The sequence below is a fragment of the Lottia gigantea genome, assembly GCF_000327385.1.
Source record: "Lottia gigantea unplaced genomic scaffold LOTGIsca_163, whole genome shotgun sequence".
Lineage (NCBI taxonomy): Eukaryota > Metazoa > Mollusca > Gastropoda > Lottiidae > Lottia > Lottia gigantea.
Window position 1 is genome coordinate 146,144 of NW_008708015.1, and position 19,432 is coordinate 165,575.

Genomic DNA, 19,432 nt, shown 5'->3' on the forward strand with positions numbered 1-19,432 from the left:
AAGCTAGCCCATTGTCTCAGAGGGGCCAAATTTTTTTAAGGGGGGCCTCAACTATGTGACTCAACACGTCATTTAAGCCATCAAAGCCAAGATTTTCTGGCCCCCCTCTAGCTACGGGCATGCTTCCACTGGTATATTCTACAGATTCATCTGATAGTTTTAGGTAAGCATAACTATGGATTATCTTGAAGAGTCTGTTGGCATTGTTTTTGTATCATCTGAACATGTTTTTACTTGAAGATGTTTTGGCAATAATGGGAAACAAGAAACACAGTATGGAAATACGTAATCAACAAAAATATGAGAACACTAATTTGTAGATGCATGTTGCCATGGTTATAAGCTACTTAGATTCTAAGATGATTAAATAATGAACCTTATTTATTTCAAAAAAACATTAATCAAGGTGTTAATTGAAAATGGTCATCACATGTTGTAGACATTTTAAAAAAGAAATATCCCCCCAACAATATGGTACATGTTAAATGGTTGAGAATTGGATTGTGGTCTTCTAGACAAGTAGGAGCCTTGGAATTGTATCCAGGATATTCTGATGCCAGGCCAGTGCTTCTGAGAATCGATCCAGAGTCAGCTTTCAATTTCTATCACCTAAAGAATTACTATGACAACTTACCAAGTAATGGTTGGAGTAGGTTTGCCGATTATTTTACAGGACAGTTCAGCTCGAGATCCCTCGTACCCTACCGTATCTACCATTGGTTCATACACTACTGGTTTATGTTCTGGTAATTCTAAAAAACAAAACATTTCTTAATGTGAGTAGAAATAATTTTGCATGGGGCCATCAAAGGTGCAATACTGCAATATTTTTAAGAATTTTGCTTGCTGCAAACGCCATATTCAGTGATATATAAGTCCCCCCTCTCCCCTTTGGCTGAACCATATTGAAAACAGATACATTAAAATTTGAATCTCGATTGTATGTGCAAAGCAAAAGTAAAAATATTAAGTCTTTGGACCTACCCATGATAAGTTCTCTCATCATGACACCAGTCTCTCCTTCTTTCCTGAAGATGGCGCTGTCTCGTGAAAGACGTCCAATTGGTAAGATGTCTTGTTCATCCTCCTGTAATTCAAAACAAAACTTTTAACTTTCCAAAGTCACATCGAGGCCTGTTTCACAAAAACTCAAAATGATTTTAGTGTTCCAGTCATCTGATTGGTCCGTCTCTAATCAGTTTTAAATCTGGCTATTAGAGCCAATCATTACAATTTTTGTGTAACTGTGTCCCAGTCTATAAATGCTTTGATGGTGTCTTCATCTTTTGTGAAGATTTTCATTTGAAATATAAAATTCTTTTAGATACAAGCAATGACTAGCTTTTACTAAACAGATCATGTGAAAAAAAAAACCAGCATTTACATTGAAAACTTAACTTAAGATACTTTTAGTGTTCCAGTTGGTCATCTGATTGGTCAATCACTAAAAGCAATTTTAAATTTAGTTTTTTTTATCCAATCAGATTACTAAGTTAAGTTTTGGAGAATAAGGTACCAGGATACAAGTTAATATCAAAGGCATAATATACATTTCACTTTGTCCAGAAGGAACTTACCTTGTGTCTCTGTCTGTCTCTGTAATCTTTATGATGTTCTTTAGATAGAGGTGATCTTCGCAATTTCTTTTCAGCAGATCCCTGTCAAAATAATCAGAAATTACACTTAATATAAGCTTACAAGTATTGTAATGTAATTTGATGATGGAATGTTACAGACAGACATGCTGTTTTATTATACTAAATATTACAATTTCAAACAAAACAAAGGAGATATCTTTGGTCATCAATGATATTCATGACGCAACTGGTTTTAAATTTTCATAGCCAAAATCTACATCACGTAAACTCAAAACAAAGTCGACCAAATCAAAACTCTAAATATAACTCATTTTGATCAAAATAGACAAAATAGCTCAAACCATTTTGAACTAACAGCTCTGTAGATCACCTCCAAAATTATAAAAATATTCTTGCCTTTTTTACAAGTTTGATCAATTTATTTTGGTTATCATTTTCATAGCCCACTAATTTTGTAATTTGTATATGCCTTGAATTTCGCGTATTGACTTTTTTAATTTTAAAAAGTTTTAACTGTGTCCACAATCCATTTCCTTTGTTTTATTTGAAATATTGGAAACAAGACTTGTACTCACATCAATCTCGTCTGTTGATGTCTTGTGTTTCGGCTGAAGGGAGGCAAAAAGCAAACAATTAAACAAAAGCTATCACAAATTATCACGACAGAACACCACAAAATATCACAAAATATCACAAACAGAGAGCTTCCAGAGTCAACAGTGAGTGGTAGATTACAAATATTAAAGTTGGCACAAAACATTTTGAATTTTAGAAGTAAGTAATATTTTTATTAAATTGATGTATTCTAATGCTGAAATCCATAGTCTATACTTGTGACCTAGGCCAGTGCTTCTATAGGAGAGTATCTCTTATACCAATATCATCTACTTGATAATATATGTAGTTTATTTGGTCTGTATTATTTTGTATTGTGTATTTGGCATTGGAAAGCTACTTTGTGACGTGACAGAGGTGAGACAGAAAGCCAGAAAGAAAATCTATATATCTATTTGACACAACATGAAACTCTGATTAACAACATGTTTCAGGTTCTGTTTTTATATTTCTATTTCGCTCTACAGTAATTGAAGTATCAAGCACTATTTTAACAGTGAAAATATTTTGTTATTGACACCAATATAGTGTAAATTTTGCAAACACTTAAGGAAGCTCTGAGTTTTGGATAAAAAAATAGGATTTTACTACAATTAAAGCCACAGTTTGACAACACGGCAGTGAACATATCAACAATAATTTACAGGATGATTGATCAACATTCTAATGATGGTGACAACCTTGATAATAGTGGCAGTGCCAGCCTTTCCGAGAATGGGGGTACAAATAGGGGGCAGACTGACTCAATGGGGGACAACTGCGGAGACTGAATTCAAATTTTGGCTACTCTGTGGTAGTGTCATAGTTGCAAGCCTCTCATAGAGCGTGTTAGAGGGTTTTCTCAAGAAAATTTTAGAAAAAATGAATTGATTTTGTTCATTCTGACACATATTTTGGAGAAAAAAGGTAGACATTTAGATTTATTGAAAATAAAGTGGGGGCACAATTGGGGGTGCAAACCACTTTTCTAGGGGGGCAAATATTTGCCCTCCTGTACCCCCACTGGTGTCAACACTGCTTGATAAAGTCTCATAAAATGGAGTTTTACATCCTACTATTAAAAAATGTCATTAAAACAACGCACCAAGATGATGTGAAACATTGTTGTGAGAGTTCAATCAGAAAACAAGCTGTTGTTAACAATTGAATCGACATCTTATATCCAAATTTTTAACAAAATAACAAATTGACTTGCTCATTAGAAGAATAATTACAAAGTATCAGAGTTTTTTTGCTATAATATCACTTCTATTCACAATTATATTCTATAAAATAATATTTTTTCTAAATTCAACAAAGTGAAAACTAAACTTTTAATATGATTTTAAATCAATAGATGTTATAAAAATAAAATGGTGGTAACAACTTACGTTTAACCAAGGATGAGCCAAAGCTTCATCTATTGTCATTCTTTGTCTAGAAAAAAATAATGGTTTTTACAAAAAATGAAATGAATAAAGTTTACGTCCTACTTTTCTGCACCTTCAACCTTCAAAGCCATGCAGTGTGCAATGAGAGAAATTTTGCCAGGAAAGCAGATTAGCCTTCTCTTTTTCGATTTCCAGCTGTCGGGGGATCACAGCCTGTGGAGTCCTGAAGGTTGATGATGGACAAAGGAAGGAGTGACATGACACCTGACACAAGATCTGTGATGAAAGATCAGAAAACTTCATCTTTTTGCTACATTGTTAAAGATGCTTAAATCTATCAGTTCATAGTTAATAATTCATTAGCTGCTACCAATATATTACCAAACTGTTATTTTAGATTTCCAGTTCAGAGTTGAGGATTGCATCCTTGTTCTTACTTGGAATAAGAGAACTTTAAACTTTTATAAAACCCTACTTACTTTTTGTCAGAAATAAGAAGTTTGTTGATGAAATCTTTGGCTTCCAGAGAAACGTTCTCCCAAACATCATCATTATAGTCATAATGGGCAGCGTTAATGTTGAAGAATGTTTCATGATCATTGTCACCAGCAAACGGTGAATATCCACTCAACCTACACGTCAAAACATTGAACATTATACAACATAATGTAATAAAACACTAAAATTTTACTTGATAACGTTACCTGTATATGTTTCGAAACATAGTATGTAATAAACCTAGAAGCAGTCTATCCATACAACCTGTATTCCTAATGTTTACCTTCCTACTTCTATATGTCTTATAAACAATAAAAAACATAATTTAAGATACCAGTATAGGGTACATCATTTTCCAAATTTTAAATCAATATCTTTTTACTATAAGAAACTCTACAAATAATTACCTCTCTTAAAAATAATAAGCATTGCGTTACTCATTAATCTAGCATCGGGGTTGAATTATCTACAGCCATTTAATCAGTCATATTCTTAATTCTAAGGTTTACTAAGTATGTAAGAATGTATTCCAAACAATCTGTTTTAAACTAGGAATACAACTTGAAACCTTATGCTTTATAATTTATATTCACATCTTCCTAACTGCACAAATAATACATTTTTGGTGGAAAATAAAAATAAAGCCATATTCTTTAGACCTTAATTTTAAGGTTTTCTAAGTTAGTAAGAATTTAATCCAAACAATCTGTTTTAAATATCAATACAACCTCAAACAAAACCTTATTCTTTATAATTTCATATTTAAATTTTATTGTCCTGCTGATTAAGAAGGTGGTTAACCTAAATAATCCTTAATTAATTGTTGCTATTGTTATATTTTTTGTGTATATAATATATAACTTCTTACCATATTTCCTCACTTCACCAGAAGATGACAATGTAGATTGTTGAAACGTAGAGTGTAATAAAACTAAGGAGTAGTATATCAGAAAATCGTGTCCCGTTATTTAATGCGATCTCTACCTCTAAATGTTGCTAAAGGATTCATAATCTGACAAAAGTATATATTAATTTTAATTGTTTTTCCCTGTTATGGGAATTTATGTTAAATTTAATATCTACATTTCCTAACTGCACTTTTACTGTAATACCTTTTTGTGGAAATTAAAAAGGTCTGAATACTCACAGAACGTAAGAGACAACACCAAGAGACCACATATCAGTAGCAAACGATACAGGTAGGAAATTGATAATTTCAGGGGCACAGAATTCTGCTGTACCAAACAGGACTTTAATGGCTTTACCCTCCTCTAATTTCTGGGCTAGACCAAAATCTATTATCTTTACATCTTTACTGTCTTTGGTTACACACATCACATTCTCAGGCTGGAATTGAAATATGAGACAAAAAAATAACAAAACTGTATAGAAGTTCCTGTATCTTGAGATCATTATGACCGTATAAATGAATGAAAACTTTATGACACGCCCACTTCATGATTGACAGACCAATGTAAATATAAGGAATGAATGTGGATCGTTATGGGGAAATCTATATAACAAGATCTAGGCTTCTATGAGAGGGGTCTGTCTGTTTGTCTCACCAAAAATACTTAAAATGTGACACAAAAATGACATCAATAAAAGCATAGATATCATTAATTGGTTTGAATAATATTTAATTTAAGTATTTGGATTTAAATTTTAAATTACAATAACAAAATTGTTCAATACATCAATTGTAGAGTGATATAGAAATACCACTGTTAAAATAGTGCTCAATACATCAATTGTAGAGTGATATAGAAATACCACTGTTAAAATAGTGCTCAATACATCAATTGTAGAGAGATATAGAAATACCACTGTTAAAATAGTGCACAATACATCAATTGTAGAGTGATATAGAAATACCACTGTTAAAATAGTGCTCAATACATCAATTGTAGAGTGATATAGAAATACCACTGTTAAAATAGTGCTCAATACATCAATTGTAGAGTGATATAGAAATACCACTGTTAAAATAGTGCACAATACATCAATTGTAGAGTGATATAGAAATACCACTGTTAAAATAGTGTTCAATACATCAATTGTAGAGTGATATAGAAATACCACTGTTAAAATAGTGCTCAATACATCAATTGTAGAGTGATATAGAAATACCACTGTTAAAATAGTGTTCAATACATCAATTGTAGAGTGATATAGAAATAACACCGTTAAAATAGTGCTCAATACATCAATTGTAGAGTGATATAGAAATACCACTGTTAAAATGGCGCTCAATACATCAATTGTAACAGATATTAAAACAGAATCTGAAACATGTTGTTACTCAGAATTTCACACTGTGCGATCTTCAGACAACTGATCTTTCACTTTCAATGTTTCCTTTTTCTATAAATAGTTACATGACCACAATATCTTTATAACTTACCTTCAAATCAAGATGTATAGAGTTTTGTTGATGCATATGTTGGACACCTTGACATACTTGTTTCATGTACGTAATACAGTCTTCTTCTGTTAAATCATAGTCTTGTTCTACCAGACGGTCAAATAGCTCACCTCCACTCAACCTGAAATAAGTTCATAACAAAATTCAAAATTTCTTCTGAATCATAGTACAAGGGCCTTATTCTCGAAAACTTAACTTAAGAAGATAATTTTAGTGTGTATGTCATCTGATTGGTCAATCACTAAAATTGATTTTAAATTTAGTTTTATCATCCAATCAGATTAAAGTATTTATTAATATCTGGATATTATTTCAGTTAAGATTTAGTGAATTAGTCCTTGATTTATTATTTCTCTCAACGAAATACCTTGCTGATTTTTTCTTATCTCAGAAAGATCTATCAAACAGTCTAATCTGGTCTTTATAATTTCTTTACAAATCGAATTTTAGAGATAAAAGTCATTGAACATAGGCTAGAGTATTGTTAAATTTTCACAATGTTAAAATACATAATTAGCAAAGTAAAAGGAAGGCTTTACCTTTAATTCATTTGGGGTCGGAGATAGTGTCCCATGTTTCTATTAATAGTCTCAGCGAAACCTCCGTTACTAATTAACCACGTCAAATATAGCTTTAATTAACTTATTCCTTACGCTTTGATAATTTACATAAGTTGAACTTATAAACTGAGCTCATTTTTTGAACCTATCTTTCCCAGGCCTAGATACATAAACTTTTTAGGTACACTACATGGTACTGAATCACCATTGTTTCTGATTCCACAATGCGTAATTTTGAGAGTAGGCCCATTCTTTGGTTTTAGCTCATTCCATTTATAGAATGTGAGTCAGGATTTACAGTTACACGTCTAGCATCCGTGATCAAAATAATTCTGATTCCTGAGTCAATGCATGCGATAGTGGAGAGCGTTTGTTTTCAACATCTAAACGAAAAAATAAAAATCTGATTTACACTTACAATTCTAGAATCATGACCATTTCACCAGGTTGATCGAACGCCTCGTGAAGTTGAAGTAATTTTTTATGATGTAGATGGCTCATTATCTCAATTTCCCGTCTGACAAGATCTTTCTCAAATGGACGACAGTGGATGAATTTAGCAGCCCAGTTTTTACCAGTGGCTCTCTCTATGGCTCGATATACCACACCAAATGCTCCTCTGTAAATGAAGAGTTATTAAAATGCAAAACATCTTAAATATTGCAAATCTGAGGCGAAGGTTTTAATGTGTGATTTCTGCATTACAAATCATTAGTCTTCTGTTCCAAATTTTTGTTCAAGGATGAATTCTGTTGCCCTAACCTTTTACCAACTTTATCACTGAATGATTGAACATTGTTTACAACACAGTCTTTTCCACCTGTCATACACATATGAATCCAAGGTACAAGTGTAATATTCAGGGATCCTTGGAATCAAGGTTCAGGGAAAATGGGTTTAAATATCTGCTGATAGATAAGAATCATCTTTGCTTCTACAGAAATGGAACCCCAGATTCGCAGGTTTACAAGGTTATTAACTGAATGATCTGTATAAGATGTTCTTGTCTTCGATGTATCACTGAGATCCGGATCCAGCATCACTCTCTACAGTCTTTATCCAGCTCCCAGTTTGCAGCAGCCTATCTACGAGGGTTGTGTGGTCGCCTCTACCCATTATAAGCGTATGATAACGTATAGACTGATAACTCACCTGCCCAGTTCTTCACAAATTATGTATTTACCAAGAACATCTCCCTTGATACTGTTAACATCTATCATTGAGCCCATGAAGGTACGATCATCTGAAATAAATAATAACATTATTACAGCATCTCCATGCTTACACTGGTAGCTTCATTATACATCATATAAGCTCAGGATCATATATATTAATGTAAGCTATTGTCAATTGAAACAACCTGCTCTGAAATATATCATGAAAAGATTTTTTTTCAGGGACACTTATAACATCAATTTACAGCATTCCAGTTTTAAACAATGAAAAGACATGGTACAGTGTGGGTTTATTGATATTGAAACAACCTGGTATAGCTAAATCATGAGGTTAGGGTGAGTTTATTGATACAGTTAATAAAAGAAGAAGCAAATCCTGTCCAGATCTTGTCTTGACTGGCCTATTTCAAGGTTCAAAGGGACAGTCGTGCCATTTTGATGGGTTGATTTTAGTCTTGAATATATGTCAATAGTCTTCAGAAGTACTAGAAATGTACGAAAATCACATAATTCCTTTCAAAATACTTCAAACTAGGAATTTTACAAACTATTTCTATAGATGTCTTTTCTATATATCACAGAGTATCTTCAATTGACGAGTCAACATTTTAACATTCATATGCGGATAATTCTGGACACACATGGATTCTAAGGCTCAAATTTCGTGGTGAGATGTGAACACTATTACTGATTGGCTTAGCTAAAACATTCCAGTTTCTGAGACTAAAGTACGATTGGTCAAAAAGAATGGTCTACTGTCCCTTTAATATAGTGAGGAGGCTTAAACTGTTGAGATTCTCAAATAAGATTTTTTGTTGATCTATGTAATCTACATTTGGATGCTTATACAAAAGTTTTTTGGAAACTTGAGAGGCTTGTCTTGTGAAATTAAAATAACAGACATGATTTTACTTGCATAACTTACAATTTTTCATCGGATGATGACACGTGTAACTTGTGTTGAAACGTTAAATATTTTATTAAAGAAGTCAGCTTATTCCATAATATTGTCTTGTGTTTGTGATACATCTTATATACTTATATACTTACAAAGATCATCATAATCAATAACTGGAATGGGTTCCTTGGTTTGAACAATTTCAGTAGGTTCACTGGGTTTACTGTTACCAAACTGGTTTTCTGCCATCACTCGGAACTGAAGGTCATGGTGTTCATCAAGACAGGCGATGGTACAGTAGGGTGTAGTGGTAGTCAAGGCATGACGCCATAATCCTGTTTCTAGATCACATTTCTCTACGATATAACCTGTGATTGGTGAACCACCATCGTACAGCGGTTCACTCCATACTAGATCTATTTCATGTTTCTCAATATTCACTACTTCTGGTTTATTGGGTGCATCTGGGGGCTCTGGAAAATAAAATAGAAATATATGAAACAAGCACTCAGAAAAAGTTGCCTAAGTATACGACACATCTATTGTTATAATTCTATCTTGAAATATTGATATTTTTAAACCCATTACTCAAAATAATTTATAGTAGCTTTTAATCTCTTCAATCTTGTAAATACATTGAATAAAAAACACAAGTGCCAATGGTCCAAAAAATAACTTCAGTGATACATTGGTTGCAGCAAATGATGAACTTTTCATATGAGGAAGTATATCAATTATAAATGAGGAAATATTTCATAATGAAAAGTGATATCACTCATGTTATTGTTGTTGAATAAATAAACCAAGTAGGCCTAATAACATTTTAACATATTTTAATCAATTTCTTCTCTTCCTAATCCAATATCTGACTCAGAACAATAATAAAGTGAAAGTTGAACTTACCGACAATGGAGACTGGTAGAATTATGGTATCTGTGCCTAGTTCATTTTCTAAAGTGATTGAATACTGGCCTTCATCTGTCTTCTTGGCATCGTCAATAATCAGAGTAGAATGTCGGTTATTTCCAGTGATGTCAACACGACGACCTTCGCGAAGTTCACGATCTTCTTTAAACCATGAAGCTTTAGGTACTGGATAACCACGAATTGGTACACGGATCTTGATTGTATCACCGACGCAGAATCGTAGACCATCTCCATATTTAGGTGGTAGATCGATTTTAGGTCCAGCTGAAAATTCAAAAGATTGGGTTTAAAATTTGTGATACGAGAACCACAATCTAAGCAAGCCATGTTTACTTTTCTGAAACACCTACTACTAGTCTGTGATGATGATTGTCAATCTGTTATATTATATCTCCAAACTGAAATCAATTAATAAATTTTTTACTTAATTTTTTCAGATTTGTCAGATTTATATAGTTAAGTTAAGTTGTTAAAATTGATTCCAATAAGCTCTTATGAAGAATATATCTTTTCTGTGATCACATCCTGGCTCTCAACTCTTGACCAATACATCGACTTTATCTCATTATTAGTTACTATATCACTTATATTCAATTTACATTCTAAAGTTTTATTGATAAACATTACTGGTCTCACTTTAGGTGATATATCAACATAAGCCTCCTGTTGAGAGCTCTGATTGACTGTTTTATGCTAGCATACTACCCAATCAAATAAGACATAATTCGTACTAGCTTGACATTGTAATGATGCCCAATCTCTTGACTTTCCATCTACCTTACTTAATTTACTTACTATATTACTATATCTTCTGTATCTCGGGTGCATCCCAATTTCTCGGCTCCTCTCAATTTCAACACAAGTGTACTTACCTAAGACAGTTAATTTGGCGCGGACAGCCACAGTACCAAATCTATTTTTAGCCTGACACTCTATATCGCCGGTATCAGAGAACTCGGCACTGGTAATAGTCATTTTATATTGATCTCCATTTCTTTCAATACGACAATGTCTTCCGTCATAGACCTGACGATAATTCTTATACCTATAAATAAACATTGATTTCGTTTTGACTGATTTTTTTTAAATAATGCAAATAGATCACAAAATTTGTTTTTGTTTTTTGTTAAGCTATTATGGACCATGGTTTAAAAAAATGTAATAATTGTAGGAAATAAAAGAACTTTGAAATATGATAGAGTTATCTTAACGTTTTTTTAAAAGTGTCTCAGCAAGTGTCATTATTTGTGCACCAGAAAAAAAATTGATTTCACAGAGACAGTTTGTTGAGATGTTTTTAGACTACTATTCATCATTGGACTAATGAAATGGAATTTTTTGTTCTATTTTTCTGTCCCTTCAGTTCTTTTAACAAGAATTTATACTCAAAACACTTGAAGTTTTGTTTTCAGTTAAATTGATAATATTCTAATTTCAGACTAATCTGTACGATATTACTTTAACATACCATGTGATTTCAGGAAGTGGTAAACCAGTAATATTACAGGAGAAAACAGCCCGTTCACCAACTGGTACAGATAAATCACCGAACTCACTGATAAACTTAGGTGCTTCAGATACTACAAGATGAAATCAACAAATTACTCAATGATGTTTTACACAATAACGTGAAGATAGAACAGAAATCTGTGACTTGTAAAAAGTTCATGAAAAGTTTAAGATTTGGAATTGGGTGTTATAGAAGATACTCTCCTATAGAAACACTGGCCGAGGTAACAAATATTTGGTGTTATAGAAGATACTCTCCTAAGGAAACACTGGCAAAGGTCACAAGAAGAGAACATACATCTTTTGTAAAGACCACAATGAATTCAAACTATCACTACATTGAGACTAATAAGACAATTACAAGTAATAAAAGTCCAGCTTCTAGAGCACTTGTCATTTAACTAAACAACTTACTTCTCTTGTCTTTACAGATGACAGCATCAGATGAAATAGATGGTTCACTGACTCCTTTAGCGTTCTCAGCTCGAACTCGGAACTCATACTGGTTTCCTTCAAACAGATCATTGACTCTGTAATTCAGATCCTGAACAGCCACCTTATTGACGGGTATCCAGGAGCGACCAGAGGCATCGGAACGTTCCACAAAATAACCAGTGATTGGTGATCCACCATCAGACTCTGGTGGTTTCCATGACAACGACACGTAGTGAGGTCCGACTTCCAGAATTTCTGGTGCCTCTGCTGGTGGAGATGGTTTTCCTGCAAATGAGATAAAATGTTGCAAAATGTTTGATTTTATACTGTAAAGACTGATGAAAATAATTTGAAATGATATTTTAAATTGTTTTAAACACAAAACTATTTTAATATTTGGGCCGTTCCTTTCTGACCTGATTTACTACTATACCTGACTATCCTGAAATTGAAAATCCCTGATCATGCTATATCACTCCCTGCCATTGAAGTGTCAAAAAAATTTTATGAACATAATAAGACAATGTAATATATAATACATGATAATACTAATATCATGAAGAGTGCAGAGTTAGTTTATATAAAGAAAGTTAGAAAGCATTAAATACAATTGCAAAGAAAAGAATCAAGAAAACATAAAATCATTCATTCTTCTATAACATTCATTCTTTCTCCATTCTTCAGGCAAATAAAAACTACAAAACAGGGTGGGAATTCTTTATTACCAACAAATAAAAAATATCAAAAAACATTAAAAAAACCCTGAAATATAGGATTAATCTGAAAATCATTCAATTAATAATCAGAAATAAAATAAAGGATACCAAACCAAACTATTCTACTTGGAACCAGTTTCCATTCCAAAAATTGAACACCGGATGGGCCTACTAATAATGCAGCCCCCAGATGTTGGGAATACAATTATCTGATTGGATAATACAATCAATTTTGAATTTGAATTTTATTGTGACTTGTGCTTGACCAATCAGATGACAAGAATTTGAATAAGGATTCTTCCATTTTCTAGCAGTGCTACTTGATCAGAAAAAAACCCTTTACCCTCGTCTCACATGCATTTCTATCTATTGAAAAGGATCTACCATCATGAACATTCATCAATGTTTGGTTTTTCCGAAGAAATTGTGCTCATTTCAATCACATTTCTTCTACCTCAAAGGTTAGTAAACAGTGAATTTAAAACTGTGTTTATAAAATGATCATGCTCAAAATGCATCCAAGTGCACGATACAAAATGTACATTTAGTGGACAAATCTTACCTTTTCTGGCCTGTAGTTTAACTGGTGATCGAAGTTCTACAGGTTCGCTGATTCCAGACGGATTCTCAGCAAAAATTCGGAAGGAGAAGGCTCCCTCTGCTGGTAGATTCTTGATATCAAAGGCAGTTGTCTTTCTTGGTACCTTAGCAACCTTCTCCCATTTGTCACTATCAGCATCACGTTTTTCAATGATGTAATGTGTGACTTCATCACCATCTGGTGGGGTCCAGGTCAAGGTCAAGGCTGTTCTGTTGACGTTTTGAGCTCTCAGATCTGATGGAGCAGATGGGCGGCCTAGAGAAAGTCAATATTTGTAAATATATCTATGTACATCCAGTGGTGATTCACAAATGAACAGGTATTGTTAAAGGTATTATAAGGAGGCTTTTCTAAAACTTGAATGTGTATCAGGGACACTGATAGCATTAATTTGAACCCTTTCAATTTTCAGTCAGACGTCTCTTGCAATTCCAGTAAAAATAAACTTTTATGACGTCACTAACTGCTGCTATTGATATATAAGGACCTTTGCGATAGTGAAGTCATGAAACTCTTAGTTTCGGTGGAATAGCAAGAACCACAGGCGTCTGATTGAAAATTGGAATGGTACAGATTGATACTATCATCACAGAAAATTTTAGAAAATCTCTTTACAATCCATTTTTGATTACAGATGTGCATACTATATCTGCAGACAATTTATCCTGCTATTCTGCCTTTTCGCCTGTGTTTCCATGAGTTTATTGTGCTCTAGGCTTAATTGTTGTCCCATTTGAATATTTGTACACTTTTTAATATATTAAACAACAGAAATGTCTTTACAATAGATTAAAAGGGTAACATTTTTCAGTGATGACTGGTAAAACTCAGCAAATCATCGTCTGAATTCTGAACTAGAAATGTTAGAAGAATGTGATGGAAACTGCTTAAAATGCAATGCCAAGGCTAATTTTGTCTGGGAAATAAAGTCAAATCAACATTGTCTGGTTAACTTGCTGTAGTTTTTGAGTAATGATATTCCCCTTCATGTTAGAATAGATGTTGTTACTGTTTGGTTAGTTCAGATTGCAAGTATCTTGTTGGTTTTAACTTTACATTTGGTACTTCGTACTTATACCTTGACTGCAATAGTCACCTTTCTCGTAACATAAGTTTTTGTAAATGAAGCAATTTGATTGGATTGTGGCGAAAAGCTCTGATTGGTTCTTTTCGCTTGCGTACAATCCAATCAAATTGCTGCATTCTGTGATACAAGAATAGTGACTATTGCAGTCAAGGTATAAGATGAAGTTCATAATAGCTTGAAAATACGAAGATTCACCAATCCTAGTAAATTAGTTCTTCTATTATGTGTATTGATGAAATTTAATATTTGTAACTGAGAAAAGTCAATCTGATGCAAATTTAAACGGATGTATTATTTTGTGGATTTGTTTTTTTTTTCAGTCCATTTCCCATTCATGATCTGACAAAATTGTAATACATCTCCTGTTCTAGGCCATTGATTATTAAACCAATCATCTGCTCTGTTCATTAAATTTTTTTCATTCTTGCTTGCTTCAATATAATCCCTTTCATTAACTATCTGACAGATTGTTGTCTGCTAAAAGTTGTTAGTTTGTATGTACTACTATCGGATATAGAAATCTATATATTTGATTTCCTAGCTAGAAACTAGAAAATCAAATATTTAGATGAATTTATCCCTTTAAGACAATTATTTTAAACCGAGCTTGCTTCCTTTAAATATCTTAACAGGCTTTTATCCCATTTTATAAAATGAAGGATCCACCATTGAAAGGCAGGAAACAAGCTCAAGTTGTCTGTTTAATTGAATGTAGTGGACAGCAAATTAATTATAAAAATGCAAAGAAGAGAAAGCTGACTCTTCCAAAAAAAACAGATAACAGAAGTTGATGCCTGGACAGTAAGGGGTGAGATTAGTACAGAAATTTCACCCAGTGGAGGCAGTTAGAGAACCCATTTTACAATCTGACAATCTATTTATTCAGATGTGGGCAAGTGAGCACAGAGACATTAAAAATATTAAGAGGAGAGTGCAACATTTAGCTTTGATGGGGGAATCCAGTTGGTGGTCATTAACAAACATGATCAGTTATGTGGGCTGACTTCCATCAGCACTGGCCATGGCATGAAAAGGTGTGAGTGTGGTAATAGCAGTAATTGTAACAACGGTAGTAAGGAAGTTAAAGGGATTGTAAAAATGTTTCTGATAATTTTATATCTATAGGGGACACTGATAGCATCAATTTCCACCATTCCAATTTTCAGTTAGAGTGAGCGTTTAATAACGTCACTATTGCAAAAGTTGCAAGGACATTAGTGATGTCATAAAACACTAAGTTTCAGTTGAATTGCAAAAATGAAATGAAATGAATGGAGTTTTACGTCCTACTTTTCTGCACCATGTGGGCTAATGAAGATGGGTAACGCCATGCAGGGTACAATGAGGGAAATTTTGCCAGGACAGCGGCATTAGCCTGCTCTTTTTCGATTTCCAATTGTCGAGGGACCTTTAACGTGAGTTGAATTGCAAGAACTGACGGCTGATTGAAAATTGGAATGGTGAAAATCAATGCTATCTGTGTCCCCTGTACAGATGTTTTTAGAAAACTTTTTAACAATCCCTTTAAGGAGTTAGTTGTTAACAGAATATTGACTTCTCTGAATGGAAAGATTCAAGTTGGTAGGTAGGGCAGTGAGATTATTGCATAGAACAATGATTTAAGCCAAAAGCGCTGGTTGAGGCATGAGGAATCACATGTAAAGGAAAGAAAGAATTTATTATTGACTAAGTTGTTACAGTATTAATATATTTGAATGAAGCAAAGATTTCAGAAAGAAATTTGGGTAAGTTCCAGGATTAGTAAGATTGAAAATTTGAAGTGGGAAGAATTTTATGGAATTTATAAGGAAGAATAATTTTAGAAATTGACATGTTTTAACAACTGGTGTCTGGATATCGAATTATATAGAATCAACAATTCAAATTTTTGGGGAAAAAAAAACCGATAGATTTTCTTTCTGTGATATGAACATTTTGGACATTACATTTGGTGAAAATCAAACTTTATAGAATCATTTTTCCATCTGTAAACAATGAATTCATTTTAGAAATACAAATTATCAAACATGTTTACAATTATAGCTTGTCAGGGCAGAGTAAACAATGTTGAAATTTAATGAAAAAGAGGGCGAAAATACGAAAAATTTATTTCTAAAATGAACTTTTATTCATATGAAGCTGATAAGCATTTCTAAAGTGTGAACTTGACTATTGTTCTACAACTACTGTGAACATAACACATGCCGAACGTGAACGTTCAGTGCCAATAAAATGATAAAAAGTGCATTTTTAAAAAAGCTACTAATTAGTGAATTCTACCAACCCACTTTCTCTAATTATATTTTAAAAAAATATTAAAATCTTTTAAAAAAAAAATTCATATATTTTTCCTAAACATATAAAATTTCTAAAAAAAATCTCTTAATATTTGTGCTACTTTCTTTCAATTTTGAATTACTTTTCCCGATCTTATTTTTGGGGTAAAATTTTTCTTTCTGTATTTTTGCTTCATCCAATTACAACATTAAATTCATAGCAAAGCAAAGCACTGGTTAATTATAAAAGGTTAACAATTAAAAATCAACAGAATTAATAAATTAATTAACATTATAATAAACAGCAATCTATTTTTAATTACAAAAATATCGTTAAGCTAAATTATTTCTGGGCTAATTATGAGAGTTCTCTAGGATCAAACTGAATTCTAGTCGCAATTTTGATATGTTTCATAATTGGTGGGTCTCATTACACCAGAGTAATATTACGTGTTAAATAACAAATAGCGTACATTAACAGTTTACGAGTTGCCATTAGCAACAATTACAGCTGTTATCCATGCAATAGTTAAATTAATTTTTTGAACAATTATTAAATTCTACATGCTACATGAAGTAAATTTTTTAAAATTGAATTATTTATTAGAAAATATTAACTTGTTAAAATAACAATAAAATTCATGCTAAATTTCAATTTTGTGAATAAATTTAAAATCTGTCTCCTAAAGAATAAAAATCGAATTCATCCCAAGTACAACTAAGTGGATTGTCTGCATAAACTCTGAATATATAGTCTGCTTGATAGAGGTTCTGAATCAGATAGCAATGGATATAAGGCTCAAGATTGGAGGCTTTCAGGGAAGCGTTTCCAGCAAATTCTGCAGAAAAGAAAAGAGAAGGTGAGTTGTTAGAATAAATACAATATAAACAGAAATTTTAGTGAAAAATGTTAAAAACGTGAAAGGCATAACAAAATAGAAGTGTTGGCATGCAAATATATTTTTTATATAAAGCTGTCATAACTTTTCAGGTCACTTTTCAAAGGCAATCTAAAGCCTATTTAAATTTCATTATAAAGGGATATAAAGCAAATGCCTCAACCCTTTTCAGTAAAATGTACTAGAAATCAATACATCTTGCCAAAGAATAAAAATACGAGGTATTATTTCTTAATTTCCATCAGGAAGAGCCTCATTCATTAAGGTAGAGGATCCAATGAAATTACAGTAGCTTTACAAAGAGTATGATAATGTGACCTTCGTAAAATAATTGGTTGAAAGTTAGTTCACTCGTTAATTAATATATTGACAATATCTGCTAAATGTGCTTTGTCAGCAAAGATATTCCGCTCGTCGTCAGGTTAGATTCACAACATAAACACGAGCAGTCCATTATATTTCAATGACTTCTAGCAATAAATCACGCTACGTATCTTATTTTGTCAGTCGCTATTTTTTTTTTAAATCGTGGTTCTTTGAAGGAATTGTCACTAGTTATAATGAATTGATATCAAAGATAAATACTAAGAGAAGTTAATTATACCACCCGGTATCCACACATCGTGTTTTTCTAGACTTATTTATAGATCAAACATTGTACACGAAAATAGGTGACAGAGTTGTCGAGTTGGTTGCTCATGAAACATGGGTCAAAGTGAAGGATTCATAAAGAAAATCGAAATAAACCAATTTGAATTATTTTGTAGAATATCTGAGGAAACATCTAAGACAAAAAAAAAAAATTTCCGTTTTTTTAACTTTGACGAAATTCGATGTTGAATCCTTATATACACGAAAATAGGTTACACCACTGTACTATTTATTCTACCTAAAAATATCATGAACTGCTCGTGTTTATGTTTTTAATCGTCCCTGGATGTGCAGGAATGTTTTTTCTCGACTATATTAATCACAATATTTATAATGATCTATGATGCAAAGTAAAAGCAATTTATTTTGATATTTCCATCAAAAAACAAGTATCAGGTAATTATTTTACGAAAGTGACAATATATTTTATTCATAAATTGATCATAAGAAGTAAGTATGTAAAGAGCAAGGTCGGAGTACTCGTGATACACCTGTTCTGAGTCATATCACCCATCAAATAGAATATGTTCTCCAGTATCTCCTATCTCAACAGATAGGTAGAGAGAGTGTGATTAGCTCACATTGTTTTTTGAATTATCATTTAATTTCCTTAAGAAACAATGATCTGGTGATTGAGGACATTTTTCTCTTTACAGACTTTCTGAAAACAGGCAAGCAGCATGCAAACATCATTCCATGCAGGTTATAGCCATGCAGCAGGTACTGAATTGCAGGATTCTAATCATAAGAGAAGGTATGCTCAACTTATTTGGTTCCACTTTAATTTTAATCATCCCTTTTAATATGATATGATAGGTTGCTCATATAGTTAGCTAAAATACTAATAATGTTTTTATGTATTTCTTCAGGTAAAGTCTTTAAATGGCATTTAGTAATTGTGAGTACGATATATAGACACAGCTTTATAGAACAACAATCATTGGTTAAAGTTTTATGGAACAACAATCATTGGTTAAAGTTTTATGGAACAACAATCATTGGTTAAAGTTTTATAGAACAACAATCATTGGTTAAAGTTTTATGGAACAACAATCATTGGTTAAAGTTTTATGGAACAACAATCATTGGTTAAAGTTTTATAGAACAACAATCATTGGTTAAAGTTTTATAGAACAACAATCATTGGTTAAAGTTTTATAGAACAACAATCATTGGTTAAAGTTTTATAGAA

At 32.5% G+C, this 19,432-nt stretch overlaps 2 protein-coding genes across 2 annotated transcripts; both read right to left on the minus strand.

Annotated features, from left to right (window-relative positions):
* Positions 1–4,058: 4,058 nt before the first annotated feature.
* LOTGIDRAFT_141643 (hypothetical protein) lies at positions 4,059–10,277 on the minus strand (the record flags this gene model as incomplete). Its single annotated transcript, XM_009051299.1, has 7 exons — positions 4,059–4,215; positions 5,229–5,428; positions 6,486–6,627; positions 7,485–7,685; positions 8,219–8,309; positions 9,292–9,612; positions 10,043–10,277. Coding segments are annotated over 7 exons (1,347 nt in total), but the record flags the coding sequence as incomplete, so codon positions are not given.
* A 1,749-nt stretch (positions 10,278–12,026) lies between these two features.
* Positions 12,027–13,502, minus strand: LOTGIDRAFT_58567 (hypothetical protein; the record flags this gene model as incomplete). The annotated part of the gene is made up of 2 exons (XM_009051281.1): positions 12,027–12,295; positions 13,289–13,502. Coding segments are annotated over 2 exons (483 nt in total), but the record flags the coding sequence as incomplete, so codon positions are not given.
* Between the last annotated feature and the right edge of the window lie 5,930 nt (positions 13,503–19,432).